Source organism: Sabethes cyaneus, chromosome 2 (assembly GCF_943734655.1).
Source record: "Sabethes cyaneus chromosome 2, idSabCyanKW18_F2, whole genome shotgun sequence".
Classification (NCBI taxonomy): Eukaryota; Metazoa; Arthropoda; class Insecta; order Diptera; family Culicidae; genus Sabethes; species Sabethes cyaneus.
The window spans coordinates 143344013-143363521 of record NC_071354.1 but is presented as its reverse complement, the minus strand read 5'-3'; the positions used below and the strand labels follow the sequence as shown (position 1 = coordinate 143363521).

The 19509-nt window shown below is 39.4% G+C and overlaps 1 protein-coding gene across 1 annotated transcript; it reads right to left on the bottom strand.

Annotated features, from left to right (window-relative positions):
- Window positions 1-14150: 14150 nt before the first annotated feature.
- Window positions 14151-19241, bottom strand: LOC128733438 (importin-4-like). Its single transcript, XM_053827018.1, has 6 exons — window positions 18940-19241; window positions 15874-18432; window positions 15585-15808; window positions 15344-15476; window positions 15101-15278; window positions 14151-15032 (listed from the first exon to the last, which is right to left on the bottom strand). Exons 1-6 carry the CDS (start codon window positions 18991-18993, stop codon window positions 14908-14910), a joined length of 3273 nt encoding a protein of 1090 aa, XP_053682993.1. The 5' UTR covers window positions 18994-19241; the 3' UTR covers window positions 14151-14907.
- Between the last annotated feature and the right edge of the window lie 268 nt (window positions 19242-19509).

The window sequence follows — 19509 nt, the reverse complement described above, 5'->3', positions numbered from 1 at the left end:
CGATAACTTTTTCATTGCTGTGACGAATTGGAGCCTAAATAACTGCAAGAAATCACTTGGCGCAAGATGAGCTTAAGATAAATGCTTTACTCCCAATTTGCAATACAATATCCCCCGATTGGAAAATGTTGAGGTGAAAAGAGCCTTTGTCGACCAAGTTGAGTCCCGAGCCGCGGAGGTGCCACCTGGTGTAACTGGAGAGGGCTGTTAAATGAGGCTTGTAGGCGGAACAAAAGAGCCTGGACTAACTCCCCAGCTGAACAAGGAGAAACCGCTACCGCCAATGGTGATATCCATTTGTTGTACGATCTTTTTCGCCGCATTAGTGGTGTAAGGATGAATACAAAGGACAAAGTTGGTCATCTACTGACTGACCTTTTTTTTCCTGTATGGACTGATCACTGCGACCAGTAACGTTTGATCTATTGTGATATCGCCCGGGTGTTTGCTGTATAACCCGCACTGCCCCAGTAAACCATTTGGTTTGTATATCTCGATTGCAACTGAGGTATACGAAATCATTTCTGAACGAAAAAGTTATATTTCACGCCATATAAGAACATATATGTACCAAAGTGGAGGCGATATACGTGCGAAAATTTTGACAACTATTTGTAATTCTATTTTGCGCAGTTTTTATAACACGCGACTAAATACTCCTGAATATAAGACATAGATATGATCAAATATTGCAATTGTCTATCCTGCTTTATAATTCATAGTCATGAATTGTATATGAAGACACGCACGACTGCAAAACAACTTATTGTTCACTTCGATTTGACATACTCTAATCATTATACAACTCCAATATGAAATTGACATGAAAACGATTTAATGTGAACTTTCTATTACGATTTTGTGTTATCTGGGGCATTTATATTTGCTATAATCGCTATTGATTGAGCGATATGCTTATTGAATTTTTTTTTATGCGTGCTTGTGTGTAATTGGGTACCCTTCTTTCAATGCTTTTACTCTACTTTACCCACCTCGTTCCACATGACAGCGCGCAGTCCCCAATTATAGTCATCCCTGGCGTAGCAAACCAGTGCATTTTTACTATAAGGGTCTCATTTTTGCACTGTCAATAGGCCATATCGGGATAATATAGAACTCAGCATGAAGGAAGGGCGATGAGGGGCCTGAGAATAAACCCATGCTAAAGTCACTTTCACATCGAATGGCCTGATTCTACAAAGATTCGAACCCATGACCATTCGCTTGTTAAAGCAGACTCGGTAACCTTGCGGCTACAGAGCCCCCCACTAACTGACCATACAGAACAGCTTAAGCGGTGGACTCCCGAGTTCCAAATATCAGAGACCAACAAAACCAGTAGCGTATGACGCTAACAACTCGTCGAATTATTCGCGTCAACTCGGAGACGCCATCACTGGATGAAATTGAAGCGGTCATCAAGAGTAGAGTATGAAATACAATAGAGCGCCAGGGATAGACTGTATTTCAGCCGAGGTGCTCAAAGATGACCCGTCAAGATGTTGCAACAGCTTTTACAGCAACATATGGGAAACGACAACTTTTCCGATGAACTGGATACAGTGCGTATTGGCCAAAGTCCCTAAAAAAGGAGACCTAACTGAATGCGGTAACCGTGGCACTTACGTATGCATTAAAAAAAGGACTTTTTTCGGATGGTACTCAAAAAAACTAAGACCAGCTGTAGTGTCTGCCTCGGTTGCCTCCGACCGAGCCCTCCGGAACACGGAACAACAACGTCCGTAAACGTCTACGTTCGTCCAAAAACTGACTCTGGTTTTAGAGCAAGCTTTATCATGCCATGTGCCAGTATACGTGAGTCTCATATTGACCGATTCAAGATTGCTCTCCTTGTCTCTTACCGTTCGTATGACAAATTCTCGCAACACATGCAAAGCAATTTCCGTTACACTGAAACAAATGATTTAGTTTCATTAGATTTATTTTTACGTTAATTCTTCTAACTCCGTACGTTCCCTACATTCACCCCCTCTCCTACTCTTCTGGTAAATTATCTTGATAAAAAATCATTTTCATCATAATTTTTGTCGTCATCACCATCTTCAGTTTCGTCATTATCATCACTTTTGTCATTTTTATAATCCTTTTCGTAATTATAATCATCATTTTCACGATTATTTTTATCATAGCCATCATAATTTCCATCATCACTATCATCGGTTGGGTCATTATCATCCTTCTCATTTCCCGTTTTCATCATCATTTTTGACATAAATATCATAATTTTCGTCCTTACCGTCACCATATTCGTAATAACAATAATCATTTTCGTCATTTACATTATCATTTTGTCATTACCATCATTAGTTTTGTAATAATCATCATTATTTTCATCATTACCGTAATCATTTTCATCATTATACAAGTAGTCTTCATTTCAATCATTACCATCATTTTCGTCATTACTATAATCAGTTTGGTCATTCCTCATCACTTTCGTGATTACCATAACCAGTTTCGTCATATTCATCATTTTCGTCGTTACTATCATCATTTTTGTTATTGTTGTCTTCGTTTTCCTGATTACAATAGCCATTTTCGTCACTTTCATTATCTTGCTTTATCATGCCATGTGCCAGTATACGTGAGTCTCATATTGACCGATTCAAGATTGCTCTCCTTGTCTCTTACCGTTCGTATGACAAATTCTCGCAACACATGCAAAGCAATTTCCGTTACACTGAAACAAATGATTTAGTTTCATTAGATTTATTTTTACGTTAATTCTTCTAACTCCGTACGTTCCCTACACCAGCTAATTGAGTTTGACAAATTTTCCACGGAAGGTAATTATATTAGCTTAGAAAGAGGAAGACCGAGAAGAGTGGCTACATCGCTATGTGCGCTTGACCGGGAGGTCGGTGCAACCAGCCAAACAATGAAAAAGTACCTGGCAAACCTGGATAAACATATCAGGAAGCGGCATTCCCGTCCACTGGTCTCGGAGCGGTAGGCAATGACGCAGTGGCAGCGGCTGAATATGATGGTCAAAACGATTGGACGTGATGAACGACGAGATCTATCGTCCTGGATTGCAACGACTGGCAGGGCACTTCGTATTTTACCTTCGCCACGAAGGAAGTGAGCTACAATATATAGTACGAAGCGCCTGCCGGAAGTTGCGTCGACATCAAGAAATACTCTAAAGACGAAGGCGCGGTGTTCTGGCCGGATCTGGCGTCGGCGATCGTTGGGGGAGATGGAGCGGCTGAATATCGAAGTCGGCGAACCTGCCCAACGTCCCCAGGTTGCGTCCCATCGAGAATTTCTGAGCAAACTTGAAGCGTAAAATCTACTCCAACAATTTTGTAGTAGTAGTAGTAGAGGACAGCCACCATCACTTCAAGGATCACTTGCCAGTGTATGTAGGTAGAATTACAGTAGATCCAAATTTGATTATCAAATGAATTTCACACTAATGCTGTTACAGAAGGGCCAAAAAGGATTGGGCGGACCCACTAGCAGAGGCACTTGGGCGCATTCCGGAGATATAAGAGTCACCATCCAGCATTAGGATCCTTCCATGTAATAATCAATTTCGCTGTACCAACTTTAACCCACGTGATGATTTGTTTGTGAGAATGGATCATTGGAAAAGCTAAAAAATTTCACAGATGGCTCCAGCATAGACATATTCTGTCAAATACACTCGACGAACGTCTGTCAAACTGCCTTGCAATCTGATTGGTCCACCTAAAAAGACCGGTTCAAATTAACCGTTATCAACCGTCAACAACAACGGAACGGCAAGAAATTATGACGTGTAATCTGTATCAGCCTTAAAGTTTACTCTAAATATCCCACGTGGGGCTTTAGTGTCCATCTATCGGTAAGCATGAGCAAAAGCTAGCTACAATGATCCATTGAGAACTGCCATATATTTGCTTCAGACTTTAAGGATTCAGGTTGGCAATCCACTTCGTCATTCAGCCTTCCACATCATATGTGATTTCAATAATAATACCACAGACTAACAGACGTAACACTGAAGCATTATTCCATCGTCAATTGAGCTTGCTGACGTTTACCGTACGCACACATCAATGGCCGGTTTGTTGTTGCTGTTGTTAGTTTTTACATTGATTTTACACGTTTGTTTTGGTTTTCCCCCAGTTATACCCCGGTAAAAAACATATGTTTGAGTGAAAAACGATAAGTTTTTGTAGCTTTTTGCAATGGGCTTAGCAAGCTCTATACAGCTTTTTAAGAGCCATAACAGCATTTTTGACATTTCCCTAATACATCGAACGTTTTCTTTCCGCGCGTTCATGGTAAAACTTAAGGAATGTACGGAAAGAAAACGTGATGTATTACACTCAAAAAAATATAAACGTGTATGCTATTGGGATACACTAATAAAACGGTGCAATAGATTATACCCGTTACAATTTATTATGCTACAGATACAAAGTATTATTTTCTATGCATCAAATTGACAAGACGTTTAACCATGATCCTTATGTGTGCCACATATAACGCAAATATGCTTTACTTTTATTTCGGATTACTTAACATCTCATATCACCTATCATCACATAAATATTTACCTTTTAATGGGTATCAAAATTAATATTACGTTTCCGTGCATATAAATACAAACAGAATTTAATATTATAAATTATATGAATTGCAACGTAATATTCAATTATTAAAATGATAAAATGTAAGTTGATAGTTCATTTGCTGTATGTAATATTACATTGGATGTGATATTAAATTATATTAAAAAATAAGAATATAATTTAATAAAATATAATTATTAAATATTTTTTTCTTTATTTTTGAGATATTATCAATAAATTAATATATAATTTAATAAAATATAATTAAAAACATAATTTATAACAAGGCCACTGCAAAGGTCCATATTGGTGGGCTGCAATCTTTTAATCAAAGCACTGCGATGAAGCTGGCCACTTTAGCTTTGATGTCCTGTTATCGCAGGGACCTGCTGGAGATTGTGCGGAGAACGTAGTGGGCAACTTTATACGAGATGTGCAGGACGTCTTTGGCGGAAATGATACCATTGCCTTCGATTTTCCCGAAGTATCACCACATAGTACCATTAAAGTTGTATTATAAGACTGTGTGAGAAAAAAGAGATCAAAAACATATATTTTCCTTCAGGAGATAAAATTACTTACACAGTCCACCCTGCGAATGGCTGGATTTGGTGCCCAAGCCGCCTGATGATGAAACTTGTGATAGAATTTGCTGCTAAAGTCATTAAACGACGGTTGATTCTTAACGAGAAATTAGCCCTCATCATGTATTCATGACTACCCTGATTGCTTTGAGTGTGTTGGTAAATAGGTCTTAATGGCTCTTTAGTTGCAATTTTTTAAATGTAGTACAGTAGAGTTCGCTAGGATAAATGTTTATTTGTCTCACATTATCGATAATCTTTAATATGCAACTCAGTTCCATCGACAAAAATGCTTTTCTGATGAAAAAACTGCTTATGAGCACATGCCCTTCAACATCATCTCAGCATAAAACATAAAGCATAAAACACACACACAACACCAGCCTCATCGCGTATCGCATTTTCCTTGCATATTTTAAACAAAACCGGCCCTTCACTTCACTTGAAAAGCAGTAGTTGGAAACATTTAATTGTAGCACATCCATATCTGGCTCATTTTCTGTCAATATATCTCCGCAGCTGGCAAAAATTTACAAAATATAAAAGCACACGAGCAGCTAATCTACATTTGCGCATGCAAAAGACACTCTGCATGCACTATGAAAAATATGTATGTACAACTGGCGTAAAAACTTGCGCAGTTTTCATCCACCGAACTTTTCACCAAAAATTTGCATTTTAACGACTTTTACTCATATAAGCCATTCCATATAAAAATCTGGCAGGTTTTATTTACTTTATTCTTAAACATAAGACGAAATGCATGCCGACTGCAAACCAGATGATTCCAAAATCATTCCGGTAAATGAGCGTATCGATTTTTCAGCGTGCATCTATTTCATGCGGCAGGGGGATTCTTATATTCTTTCTTTTGTCTCTTGCTCGTAGTAACACAGTGGTGCCATACAAAATGCTAAGATTGTGGCTTTTTCGACATGTAGTAAAGAAATCTAACGGAAGATATGGCAACATTACGTTGGGTAAAGAATACAGGCGAATTTTGTGTTAAGCTCTCGCGTGACTTTAGCTGAAATGTTCATCATATGTTATACAATACTCCCGTTTTTTAATAACATTTCTCGTCAAACTGCATGTACACACACAATGCGTTTGGTTATTTGTCGCTTACAGTTTCTATTCTATTCGCAAAACAATACAAATATAAAATGATGATATCTTAATGATCACTAATTTCACCTTAATTTGCGATGCTACCGTGTTAGATTGGTATACATGAAGTATTCCACCACGCACACATATAAAGATTTTTTGACATTAGCTGAGGCCCTCGCTGAGGCTGTTTGCAGTAGGAGTAATATCAACAACATCAAATTCCAAACTCCCGGATCCTCTCCTCCACTCTTTGCTCCCCTCTCACTCCTACATAAGCGATCCTCAGCAAATGTCATTCTCGTTGGTGACGAAACCGCAAATTACTTCATTCTCCCATTTTCATCATGTACGTGTACTTTTTGGTCCTCTAGCATGTTTTTCTGTACGTTCGTCAACGTGAAGTGCATTTTTGGTGCGCACACAATCAATTTTGCTGACAAATGTTAAATTTGTTTGGTTGGCACCTGTTAGCACAACGAATTGGTAATTCTATTATCTGCGGTAACGTTCCGGGAGTCCTTCAAATGTCCATGCCTGGATTACATTACTTATCCACAGCACTATAGCACTGAAGAATTGCCTCCAAGAAACATCACTTGAATCCAGAAAATGACAAAAGAATCAACAGCCATTATGCTGAAAGCAGCAAGAACAAACCGGAAAGTCGCAGAGCACCACGAACAAAAAATGAATTTTGATTAGTTATTTTTAAATAATAATTACCTAAATCAACCTACCAGCCCGAATGAGGTTGCTGATTGATACAAGAGATGTTTTACGGACAATCCGAAACCGAAATATTGGCGAGGATGTATTTTATTTACAACGCGGGGAAAAACGGAAAAGCACTGACTGAACTCGCGCTGCGTGGTCTGACTTGACAATGACGTTTTCGGTAACCCTTTGAAAAATGTGGCGACCAAATTCAGTAGAAATGGTACCAAATGAATTGGATTAGTGGCGATAATACATTCCATAGATGCCACACATAAGATCAATGTGTTTTAAACTATTGCACAGATTTGTAATGATTTGCTAATAATAGTTATAAGTTTAATCAATTAAACTTTATGCCTTCATGTAAAATGCTTTTTAATACCATTGGCATTTAACTAATATGTTATATGGCAATTGATTATTATTTGAACAAAAGAAATAACGGTAATTTGTTTACCAAATGCATTCTATAAAATGAACTATTAACATGTGTTTTATAGTGAAAATAAGTGAAAGTTATAGTGATGTACTTATAGGATGCATATTTGTTTTGTTTACGTTTAATATTCATTATTGCATATAATGTAAAAACCAATGTAAATAAGTCGTAATATTTTTCCGGAATGCTTTGAATGTTCCGTGCATTATTGATTTCAAGAAAAATAATAATAATTGATGTGTTATGGGAATCATGATTCAAAAGTATAACGGGGATGCTTTAAATTTATATGTAGTAGGATTACGGATTAAGTAATTTGTCGGTATAAAACATCCCAAATCTTTCACATGAAACAGATTACACGTTGTAACATGAATAAAACGTTTCGAATTTTTTGAGTGTAGGGAAATGTCAATAATGCTGTTCAGATATTACGAACACGTCCGCCATTATGGCTCGTAAAAAGCTGGATATTCGTTGTGAGTCAGGTAAGACAGTAGTCGGTACAACCTTCGGAAAATATTAACATGCCTTTGGCAACTTTATTCGCGTCCAGTTGACATCACCACCCTTGATTGTTGTTGTAGAACTATCAAGCGTACGTGAGCGGAGTTGCTAAAAGCAAATAAACATTTTTGAAAAGTGTATCCACTAGCCGCCATTAGGCGCGCGAAAAGGTGGATACTATTTATATTGCAAATTGCATCAAAAACGCGAAATGCAAGAAACTTGCAGAGAGCATGCAAGTAAAATCCTTGCAGGGAGCCGTCAATTATCCATGTCAATTTATTGCGATTGACACGCGCAACAAGTTGACATAAATATTTGACAGATCGCTGCTGGAATTCTACTTACAAACTGTTTACAAGATTCTTGCATTTCGCGTTTTTGATGCAATTTGCAATAATATGATATTAAGATGAAATGTTGTATATATGGGCAAAAATTGAACAATCTCAGCAACAGTCCTTCGAATGGAATAGTTTTGCGTCCTTTGAGTTTCCATAAGTGCTTTCAATAATTTAATTTTTGCTTCTGATATCCATGTGCACTATTAAAACTCGTTTTGGCCGAAGTTTTCACTATATAGCAGGGGGTGCTTCATAAGCTAAAACGAAAAAAATAATTAAAATAACTTATATCAGACTTACCTATCCACCTTTTCGCGCGCTTAATGGCGGCTAGTGGGTACATTTTTCGACAATGTTTATTTGCTTTTGGGAACTCCGCTCGCGTGCGCTTGAAACTTCTACAACAACAATCAAGGCTGAAAATATCAACATTACGTGAATAAAGTTGCCAAATGCATGCTAACGTTTTCCGAAAGTTGTACCCACTAGCCACCATTACACACGCGAAAAGGTGGATTAGCAAGGCCGTGTGGCTCCGCCGTCTACCCAAAGGTTTTGAGATCAGGCAGCCGGAAACCACTCGGCATTGCACTTCCTATCTCGGCTACTCAGTAGAGCATTACAGGGTACACTGAGAAAACTTTTCGTATAGTTTCTATGTGTCCCACACATAGATTTTTGCAATGTGCCTAGTCAATGAACTTTATATGCCACACAGTTATAATTTATGGGTACGCGAAACTTTTGCACATACTATTCATATGCGCATATTTTTTATGTGTATTTCTAGGCGGATTGTGTTTATATGCGGCACATGATAATCATCTAGAATTTCATTTGGAAATTTACCATTAGTTATGTGCAGAATATTTTGAGTGTATGGCCACGTGGAGGCGCTAGGTAGGGGCTTGTGATGGCCAGAGCTATGTTGGACGCTCATCATTTGCCTTTCTCCATTTCATACCCAAATCTACTCCAACAATTTTGTCGCCAAAACTGAAGAGGAATTGATAAATAAAACTAACTGCCGGAAGGCCGCTCGCAAGTGCGTACAATTTTTTTTGCATGTAAGCTAATATAATTACCTTCCATAGGAAATTTATCAAAATCAATTAGCTGTCTTAGTGTTTTTTTTTATCACCATCCGAATGTCCGAAAGATTAAAACACTGATATTGTCAATTGCAAGGAAAATTGTACCATCCAAAGTGCGATATTGCTCATAAAAGTGCTATTTTACATTAAATCGCTTCGGTATCTTCGGCGCACTTTTTCGTTATCTTCCAAGCAATAAGTGCGCCGAAGAGACCGAAACGATTTAAGCTAAAATAACACTTTAATGAGCGATTGCGCACGTATTGATTGGACAATTTTCCTTGCAATTGACAATATAAATAGTCAGTGCAATATAGAATAGTTTGATCTCTACACCGAAAAAAAATGCGTTTTGTAATTCATAAGTTATTACTCCCAAAGTATAATCCTCAACCGGATCCAAGAGTGGATCGCGACAACAAGCTGGATTCCGTGCTAACCGATCATGTGTAGACTATGGGCCCTATTCTCACAGTCACCTAACCACACCTCACTTCTTTCACTTTCCTGTCACCTCACCTAAAGTCACCTCACTTTACAGGCCCCATTTGATTTGCACAGTCATCCAGGTGAGCGGAGTCACCCAGGTGACTGTGCGGATCGCAAATTGTCACCTCACCTAAAAAATTTAGGTGAGGTGACTGTGAGAATAAGGCCCCATATCACAACGATATTGGAGCAGATCAACAAATTCTAGGACACTCTTCTGCTGGTGTTCGTTGACTTCGAAAAAGCGTTTGACCGACTCACCAACAAAAACATCTGGGGCGCACTTGAGCGTAGAGGAGTTTCAGACAAGCTAGTGCATCTCATCGAGGTGTTCTCGTACAAGGTTTTGTACAACGGCGTCGTGTCCGACCGTATAAGGGTTACTGCAGGTGTTAGACAGGCCTACATAATATCACCGCTGCTGTGTCTCAACATTGTGGATGAGATATTAGTTAGAGCAATTGACAGGAGACCAAATTGAGGATAACCTTGGAATCCTCTTGCGATGGAGCAGCTAAATGACCTCGACCTAGCCGACGACATTGTCTTGCTCGCACAACACCGAAACGATATGCAAAGTAAGTTAGCTGACCTCTCCGAGAGCTCTCAGGTAGCAGGTTGTATAGTCAATGTAGCTAAAACTAAGTCTATGGTCAAGGGGTCGGACACTCAGCACATAGTGCCCCGGCACTGCAGAGATATCAAACGGCACACCTCTAAAGCCTTATAAAAATAACATTTACAGGGCTTTACACACCTCCGGTTCAATTTTACATATGAAATGGGAGCACTGCCAGTTGTCAAAATCATCTCGCACGGTTGCCAGATCTATCAGATTTTAACGAATTTAACAAATCTTGCAATTCGGCACTTTCGGTACAGCATCGGCACAGCTCGGTTCGTTTCAAGTCGCCTAACATAAAAACGGCTGTGCCGAGTGACCGACCCCTTGGTCTATGGTAGTGAACGGTGACAATCCAACCAACTTCACAGTAGTTCACCCTAAATTGTGGTACCAAGGCTGATATAGCCACACAGATCAGGAAGGCCGGGGTGCCATTGCAGGTCTGCGAAACATTTGACGCTCAAACCAAATCACTCTACATGCGAAAACCCGAATTTTCAACTCAAACGTTAAATCCATACTGCTGTATGCCTGTGAAACATTGTGCGTCTCAGCGGAGACAACGCAAAAACTGCAGGCATTAATTAAACGGTGCCTGCGATATATGATTCGTGTCTGGTGGCCTGACAACTGGATATCCAATGAGGAACTTAATCATCGATGTCATCAACGGCCGATAGCAATAGAAATCCGTGACCGTAGTTGAAAGTGGATCGGGCACCTTGAGCAAAGGTTGGACCGAGACCTGCAGAGGACTCAACTGAAATCCGCAAGAACAGCGTAGAAGAAGCAAACCCAGAGGTGCATGGCGACGTAGCTTAGCTAACGACATCCGGGCTGTAGCCGAGAACCTGTCCTGGCGACAGGTAAAGCGATGGCGGGTAACCGTCGGCAGTGGAGATATCTGATTTCTGATTTGTTCTGCCGGCCCGGCGGACATGGACACATAAGTTAGTAAGTAAATTTGCAACACGAATATAAATAAGGCTACGTAAGGCGATACAACTTGCATTAAGGATCGCAGGCCTATTCTGCTAGGCGAATGACGGGACCATTGTTCTGCACAGTGGTCCAAAACCGTAAAAGAGCGGACATTAGAAACTAGGTAAAAACGCGTAATTTTTCAAGTGTAGTGTGTTTGGACTACTTTACTAATAAAATATAGCGGATTTTTCTACACAGTCCATCCCTCTGCCGTAACCCACTGCGCGATTCGAAAGGACTCGAGAGTGCTCTCGAAACACACACGTAACACATCATTTGTTCCAGTTTTAATCAGCCGCGTCAGTTTGTCCTGAAAAGCGTTCTCGTGCGTTATCTGCCATAGCTGTTGGCGCTCGACTGTATCGTGTGCAGCCCTGAAATCCATTAGGGTGTCTAATGCAAGAACCAACCAGAAATTAGAATTTAATTCCTCCTTTCCATCACCTCACGCTGACTCACGAGAAAATTACCTCCTAGGTATCTACACATACCGGCTTGCAGCGTACAACAGTAGTAACACCAAGCTGATTTGCCTTAAATATTGTCGCTCAAGCTACTGTTTTCTCAACTTTCGCGGCGACTCTGTGCTTTCAGTTTTCTTTCAAACCGTTCATTTAGCCCCCGCATGACTTCAAACACTGTTTTCTTTTACAACCTATCTGAAATGCCCGCTCTTTTTACTATCAACGGGGTAGCAGCCCCATAGCACCAGGGTTGCCACATGCACAGATTTTTCTGTATTTAACAGATATTTGAAAGAAATCGCCTGTACATTCTGATTCTCTGAATGCACAGAATACAGATTTTCGCCAAATTACACAGATTAAACCGATTTTTGAGCTTTTACATGGGCTGAAATGACTTTCTATCTCTTTCACTCTCACTTTCACTGTAAATGCTAAAGATAAAACTATACTCTCTTCAACAATATTGCAGATAATAATCAACTCTACAATTGCTCTTTACACTACATTTTCGAATTCGTTTTCGTGTCAAATGAGCATCTACTGAGCACAAAACCGAAAATGAAGCCTGGAATTAGGTAGGTATATGGTTTTGTTGTTTGATATGATATCTGTTTCTGTTTGTTTCTGTTTGCAGCACGAGGTGGGGCAGTTAGAGCCAAGTCTGTCCAGGGCTGAGATAAGGTGGTTGTGATAATGATAAAAGAATCCTTGCGGATAACACTAGCGCCATAATGCGTTAGTGATTATGGATTAATGAGGAGGAAGAAGAGTGACAGAACTTGGCTCGTTATAATTGTGTACTTGGTGAATATAGAATAAGATGGCTTGTACTTATCTTGTTTTCTCCTTCCTTTGTTTGTTTCCTCGTCTTGTTCGTCTTCGATCTTACTTAAGCCCAAGCCAGTCGGCTCCACGCCGTCCTCTCCATCGTTGTCACCAGTGCAGTCGTTTGTGGCTGATCTCTTGCCCCCCCTCACAACAACATTGTTGCCGTGAGAAGAAGCGATAGAGATCAGGCAGAGAAAGAAAAGAAAAGAAGAAAAAAATCCTCATACCATGGCCATATATTATGTACTTGTATGTACATAATACATAATGTGTATTATGTATATTGAGGACAGCCCTTCGCTATCGCTTGAATCAACCAGAGAATCCAATATCCGTTTTTACTTGAAGAGCTATACTCTAAAAAGATTTAGTTAGAAGTGGAATTCCAGTTGAAGTCTGTCAGGATTGGGCAATGGACAGAACAAATGCATATCGAGGCTATAAAGCTTTTCGAGAGATCCACTGTACTGAGTCCGACCGCGACGACAGCAGCAAGAATGGAGAGGAGCAGGCCGCCGGGGAGTTGCCTCCGTCGGACTTGATGGACTCTCCGACAGTAGCTCATCAGCATTCGTAGGGTCTTTGGGAGACAAACAGCGTCATTCGTGATAATTTTATATTGTTAGTTGAATACCGATAACGCGGTTAATCACAAGACATGCAAATCACTCTAATAAAGGATGGAAATAAGAAAATAACAATAATAATTATAATTAATTACATCCAAAACAAAAATAACACAATAGAGGTGACAGTAACAACAACGATAGCAACATTAGTAATAATAGTAATAATATGGGAAACTGACACAGGAAACACAGCTACTGACTATAACTTTCAGTGCTGTGCTGTCCATAATCGCATAACAGCCACAAATTCTATGGCAATCTCATAGAAAATGTCTCGATTACGCAAATAAAGACATCACATCATTTTTGAACACTCGTTCGTTCTAACTAGCGATAAATTTTAATTTTCATAAGTAAGTCAAAATCTCATGAATGGTGGGTAGGATTTGGTTTCAGTTTTCTAGAGAAATTTCTGTGCATACCAGCATTTCATCTAGGGAACTGAGTAAGCCCTCCCGGTGCTTCGGCCTGAACGGACTTGATTTAAAATCAGATCCGTTCAATTTCGCTCCATTCCGCATTACGAGACACATGCTACAGGTGAAGGTAAATTATGCAATGCTACATACTACACATATATCCAACTTAAACTATATTACATTCTACATGCGGAACTAAGATTTTTAGGTCGGTTAGCCGAAGTACGCGTCAAACCACCTACCCATGGGAGGGAGTTTTGTTGTTTGATATGATATCAGCGCAAAAATATACAATAGCTCAGTTTTCATAATTTTATTTGTTGTAAGGCTGCAATAGTTGGTTGTATAAATATAACGTAAAATCTGTATTGGACAGCATTTAATTGATACAAATTGTGTATTACAGTTCTTTATGATAATGGTTGTTGTATTTATAGATGCTAGATACGTGTTTACTGTATTTCATTTGAATGGATTTTCAACGCATGTTCAATGCTAGTATGCATCAGTATGTGTATTGTAACTGTTCAGATATATAGACAAAATTGGCTATCTATTATTTCTATTGTTTGTTATGTAATGAGTATGTACCACAAGGGAAAAATGTCTTGCCTTCTATTGAGCTGCTGATAGAGAGAGACATCTGCATCGAGTGTTTGGACAAAGGCTATCATATCCTTATTTCAAAAAGAATTATTCTAATACGAATAAACAAACAGTAACATACTTGGGTAATAACATTCGGTTAGACTTGAAAAAAAGAAAGTAATGATTCGGAATAGTAACAATATACGGTTTAGCGTTAGTTTGAGAACATGCCACACTTTTGCTCTATAGCGATTATCATCTGAGGGATAACGCTCTTTCAAACTTATCGTTCGTTTGAATTCGATAAGTTAAATATCCTGGTTTTCATTTACAGGCTCATTCACTCAATCTTTTTGATTACCACCTTCCGCTGCGCAGTTACTGGACGTCTTAGATTGTTCGCTCTTCTTTCTTTCCACACGACGCATGCAGATTTGAAGATATGGGTCAATATATGAAACATATAATTTGCGCATTAAATGCACGCGCACCGTCTTCTACTGCAACGGCAACGTTTGGACAAAATTGGCAATTTCGGTATCACTGCGCACCACTTCTGTAAATTTCTCAGGAAAGTCCTTGCTGATCTGCTTAATAAAATTAAAGATCAAATCGCGACACTCTGAAAAATAAAAAAAATATTAGCTTTCATTTCCAGTGAGCTGTGCGCCTTGCGGGAGACAATTTTACCATCGCTGTTGTGTTGCTTTTTGTATAAAACCTGCAGGCCAATGACTAGTATTCGGCCAAGCAAGGGAATCAGATTATCATTGCCTTGCCTGTAGATTACGTCTAAGCAGCGGAACACAGCCTGATTTTCTTCAAAGTCTTCTCGAAGTGGCAGATATTGAACAAATACCGGAAGAACCTATTTGGTCATTTCATGAATTAAATAATTTTCCTTTAGAATTTCTTCTCAACTGTGCTACTTACCTCCTTCATCGGAACTAGGCTACTGTTTGTTGTAATGAGACGTGCCAATGCACCGCAAATATTATCCAACGTTCCAGCATGTTGCTCCTTAGATACTACCGCAGAAAGTGAAGTCAAAATTTGAGGGTAGTGCCTGTAACAAACATCATATTGTTTTATTTCATTCAATCTCACACTCATGTGAACTTTAATACTATTTGGGCAAATATTAAAATAAGAATCTAAGGAAATTTATGCTTACTTGAAAGAGCACTCATTTCCGTGCAATACCATCTCGCCGATACCGTATACTGCATTATTTCGCACTTCGTTGTTACGATCCTGCACACAAGATAAGAAAATTGGCAACAAGGTTTCGAACCAGTTGGCAGTAAACTCTTTTAGGCCGCGGAAGCATTCGGACAGCACACCAATAGCAAAAGCACGTTGCGAGTCCGTTGTTTCGTCCTTCTGTTTGCTTTTTTCCTGCAAAAAAAAAGAAGACAGATAGTGTGAAATATTGCTCTCTGTTGATCTGACCTGACACTCACAATTTTTTGAATGAAATAAGGCCAAACTCGTCCGAAGTAGACTGCAAACTCCGCCGGTGGCAGTGCTCGACCGAACTTGGGCAAAATATCCCCAGCTGACTCAATAATGGCTTCATCGTATTCGCTTTCTTCCTGCTCTTCATCAACGGGTTCGTCAAACTGACAGGCAACTTTTCCGTTCAGCACATCCACAATACATCCGAAGATAGCATCTTTTTGTCCATCCGCTTGTATGGCAGCAGCTCCAACCTTTTCCATTATATCACTGTAGGCATCCAAAGCAGACATTACCACAGATCGCTCTTCATCTGTTCGGATAATCTCGCTGAGCTTGGGAATTATTATCAAAATGCTCTGATTGGCCCCTTCTACATTGCCGAGTTCGTGTAACGAAATAACAAATTGTTTCAGAGCATCAATAGAGGCTTTTCGTATATCTTCGTTCGGATGATTGATCAGTTTGTAAATTTCTTCAAACGCCGTTAAAATAAATGGTGCAAATGCCGGTCCAGTATGTTCAGCAAATTCCATCAACGCCAAAATTGCTTCCTCCTTTTCGTCCATGTAAGCATTTTCAACACTGTAACCAGCAATGTCGTCATCATCGTCATCGTTTTCATTATCGGAATTCTCGATATCGTACTCCTGGTCGTCTTCTTCATCAACATCCGCCGTTGTACCGTTCAGTAAAACAATATCGTCGGCGTCATCTATAAATGCTGGTACGATTCCTTCTGTACTTTTTACGCTTTCCAGCATAGACTCTACAATCTTTGTCAGTGAACCAGCCATGTCTTCCTTAACGGAAGAGGCCATGGAAGCAAACAAGTTATAACAGCTTCGTCGTAGATCAGGATCATTACAGCCATCGAGCATAGTCAGACCTAAATTCAGTGTATCAACCGCCAGCGGTAGAAAATTATCCTTTCCGATAGTTCTTACAAGTGCAGCAAACGTATCGATCGCCTGAGGACGCAATGTACAAATATCTTCATCATCCGTTTTAACCAAATACATCTTTAAACTATCGATCAAGCGAAGAAAATATGGTAACATATTTTCCTTCGCTGCATTTGCAGTTGCAGCGATTGCTGTCAACGATAGCTCCCTCAAATGCACAGTGTTTCGTGCATCCAGTGCTTCGAAAAGGCGTTCCATTAAAATGGGTAAGTGTGGTGTTAATTGATCTTCGAGATTCTCGCAGAATGTTTCCAGGGCATAGAAAACACGATCGATGTGTTGAGGTTCTTTTCCGCCACTCCGAATTTGTAGACAAAGCTGTTGCAGAAATTCGAAAAGAATCGGGAGAATTTCTTCGGCATACTGAGAAATTTCCGGTTGAAGATGTTCCGAAAACTGCCCCAATGCAAACAGAGCTGCATTACGAATCATGGGATTGGGATCTGTTATTCCAGTTTTTATCACATCGAGCAAAGGTTTTAGATACTTATTGCATATATGCTCTGAGCAGCCTTCTGCTATAACAGCGATTGACAAGTAAGATGCTTTCTTGGCCAGGGGATCACTTCCACGTAAAGCAGGTTCCAGTAAGGCCATTAACGTTGGAATTAATTGCTTAGGAGGAATGTGTAAAGCCAAAACGTCCAGCGTTTGAGTAGCGCATGTGCTCGGGGTTGAAAGTTCGTTACTGCCAAAGTATTCCTCATCTTCATCTTCTACGTCCGGTGCGACACTCATCAGTTGAAACAGAGACACCACAATTGGTTCTACCAACTTCTGTTTGATAATCATTTTTTTCTTCGAGCGAACCAACCAACCGATATAGGTTATCGCTTTCACACGAACAGAATCTTCGAGTTCGCTTTTCTTTGCGATTTCGAGACAAAACTCGATCAACAGCTTTAAGTGTGGTGTCAAAATACGCGAAGATTCATCTGCCAGATTCTCTAAAATATCGAAGGCCTCGATAAATTTAAAGGAATCCTGCTGAGCGAATCCAGCAAGAGCTTTAACAACGTACGGAATTGAAGCTTGGTAGGTGTTCTCAGCAGTTGGGTTGCCAGTGATGAATGCAACAAGATGGGACATACCCTGTAGAATATTGTAAACCACGGGTGTTGTCATATTCCCGCTGGCTTCTGTTGCTATCAATGCGGATGAAAACAATTGACAAACGCTCTCAAAATGAGGAATAAATTGATCTGGAGAGGTATTTGTCAGTGTAGCAAAAGTGGCAGAGCCCACTTCCGCCATTTTTGGATCACTGGAACTAGTGCTCTCGAACATAAATTTCAACACCTCGTTCATCCATGCTTCATCTTTGGTCGCTTCATGCCGTATAAGGACCCCGACAAATCCAGTAATTGCGGTACGCACCGATTTTTCCGGTTCTTTGACAATGGCTTCTAGCATTCCCTGCTTAATGAGAGCCTGCTGTTCCAGAGGCACCTGCTGCCAATGACGCATTTTACCCAGATGTTTCTTCAGTAACATAGCACTATACTGGCGTACTTGAGCATCTTTGTTAGTGACGGCAAGTTCACACAGTTGTGCTATAGTTTCAGGGCGTTTGAAGGATTCCTTCAACTCGTTGGTTGCCTACAAATAAACATAAAATGCAGTCATTTAGATAACTTTCGATAAATCCTCTTTACTATAGATATATGACCGCATTTTGTAGAGATGATGCCGGCGTAGTAAAGATTTTTGGTTTAATTGCTTTAAGAGAAAACTCCAACTTGGCAAAAACTGTGTTCAAAAACGTGTTCTGAATGGGATTAATTACATAAACTTGATTAGAGAAATGCAGGCAAAATGAAAATAGGAAAGATAATTCATTGTTATCTTGCTGTGCAAAGCAACAGGACAGGGAACGATTGTAGCTAGATGTATTCGATTGACATGCTGGAAATATAATATAGAGCTGGAATCAAGAGAATGTTCAAGAGAAAAACCGACTAGATACCAGGTTTTTCAGAAACTATTCTGCCGTGATTTCTTTGACATTAATTCGAACAAAAATCACTATCAATGTTTTCTAATTTTTAAAATTGCCCTTCGACATATACACTTGAAATAAACAAAAGTACTGTTTGCCTTATTTACCTGCTGTATCAAATCGTTATCAGCAACTAATAAATTTCTTATAATCTGCTCCATTTCTCGATGCAATTTATCCGAATTTCTTTGTTCAATTTACGACTTGCGATTTTTGAGTCAAAATTTTCTTAACACGCGTTTTTTTTATAGAATTTGCACTGCACTATGACCTAATACAATAATCTGAACGGTTTCTATTCACCACAAGGAAAATTCGAAAATTTCTTTAGATGAAAAGTTTAGTAGGAGCAAATACCACTTTTTTCATTCGTCTTTGACAGCAGCAGCAATGAATTTTTGAATTCTAACCTCCAAACCAAAAATGTGCGAACGGTGCCAAATTTTTCAACAAGAACAAGAAGACCATTTGCGTTTACCGAGGGAAGATGTCAGATAATACACACGCTTGATTGGTTTTATTACGAGATGAGTATAAAATAACTCATTTTTGTTTTACAGCAAAGTTTCGTTAATTGGTGGTTCGTTAATTGGGCGGTTCGTTAATTGGGTGTTCGCTAATTGGGCTATGTGACAACTTGAATGTCAAAATTGTATGGAATTTTCGAGTTTAGAAAT

Excerpts from the sequence above, each read along its gene's own strand:
- LOC128733438 (XM_053827018.1), bottom strand. The coding sequence starts at position 18,993 with ATGGAGCAGATTATAAGAAATTTATTAGTTGCTGATAACGATTTGATA. Across the intron at positions 15,809-15,873 it reads CTTATTTCATTCAAAAAATT|GAAAAAAGCAAACAGAAGGA; the intron begins GTGAGTGTCAGG and ends TTTTTTTTGCAG. Across the intron at positions 15,279-15,343 it reads GCCTAGTTCCGATGAAGGAG|GTTCTTCCGGTATTTGTTCA; the intron begins GTAAGTAGCACA and ends ATGACCAAATAG.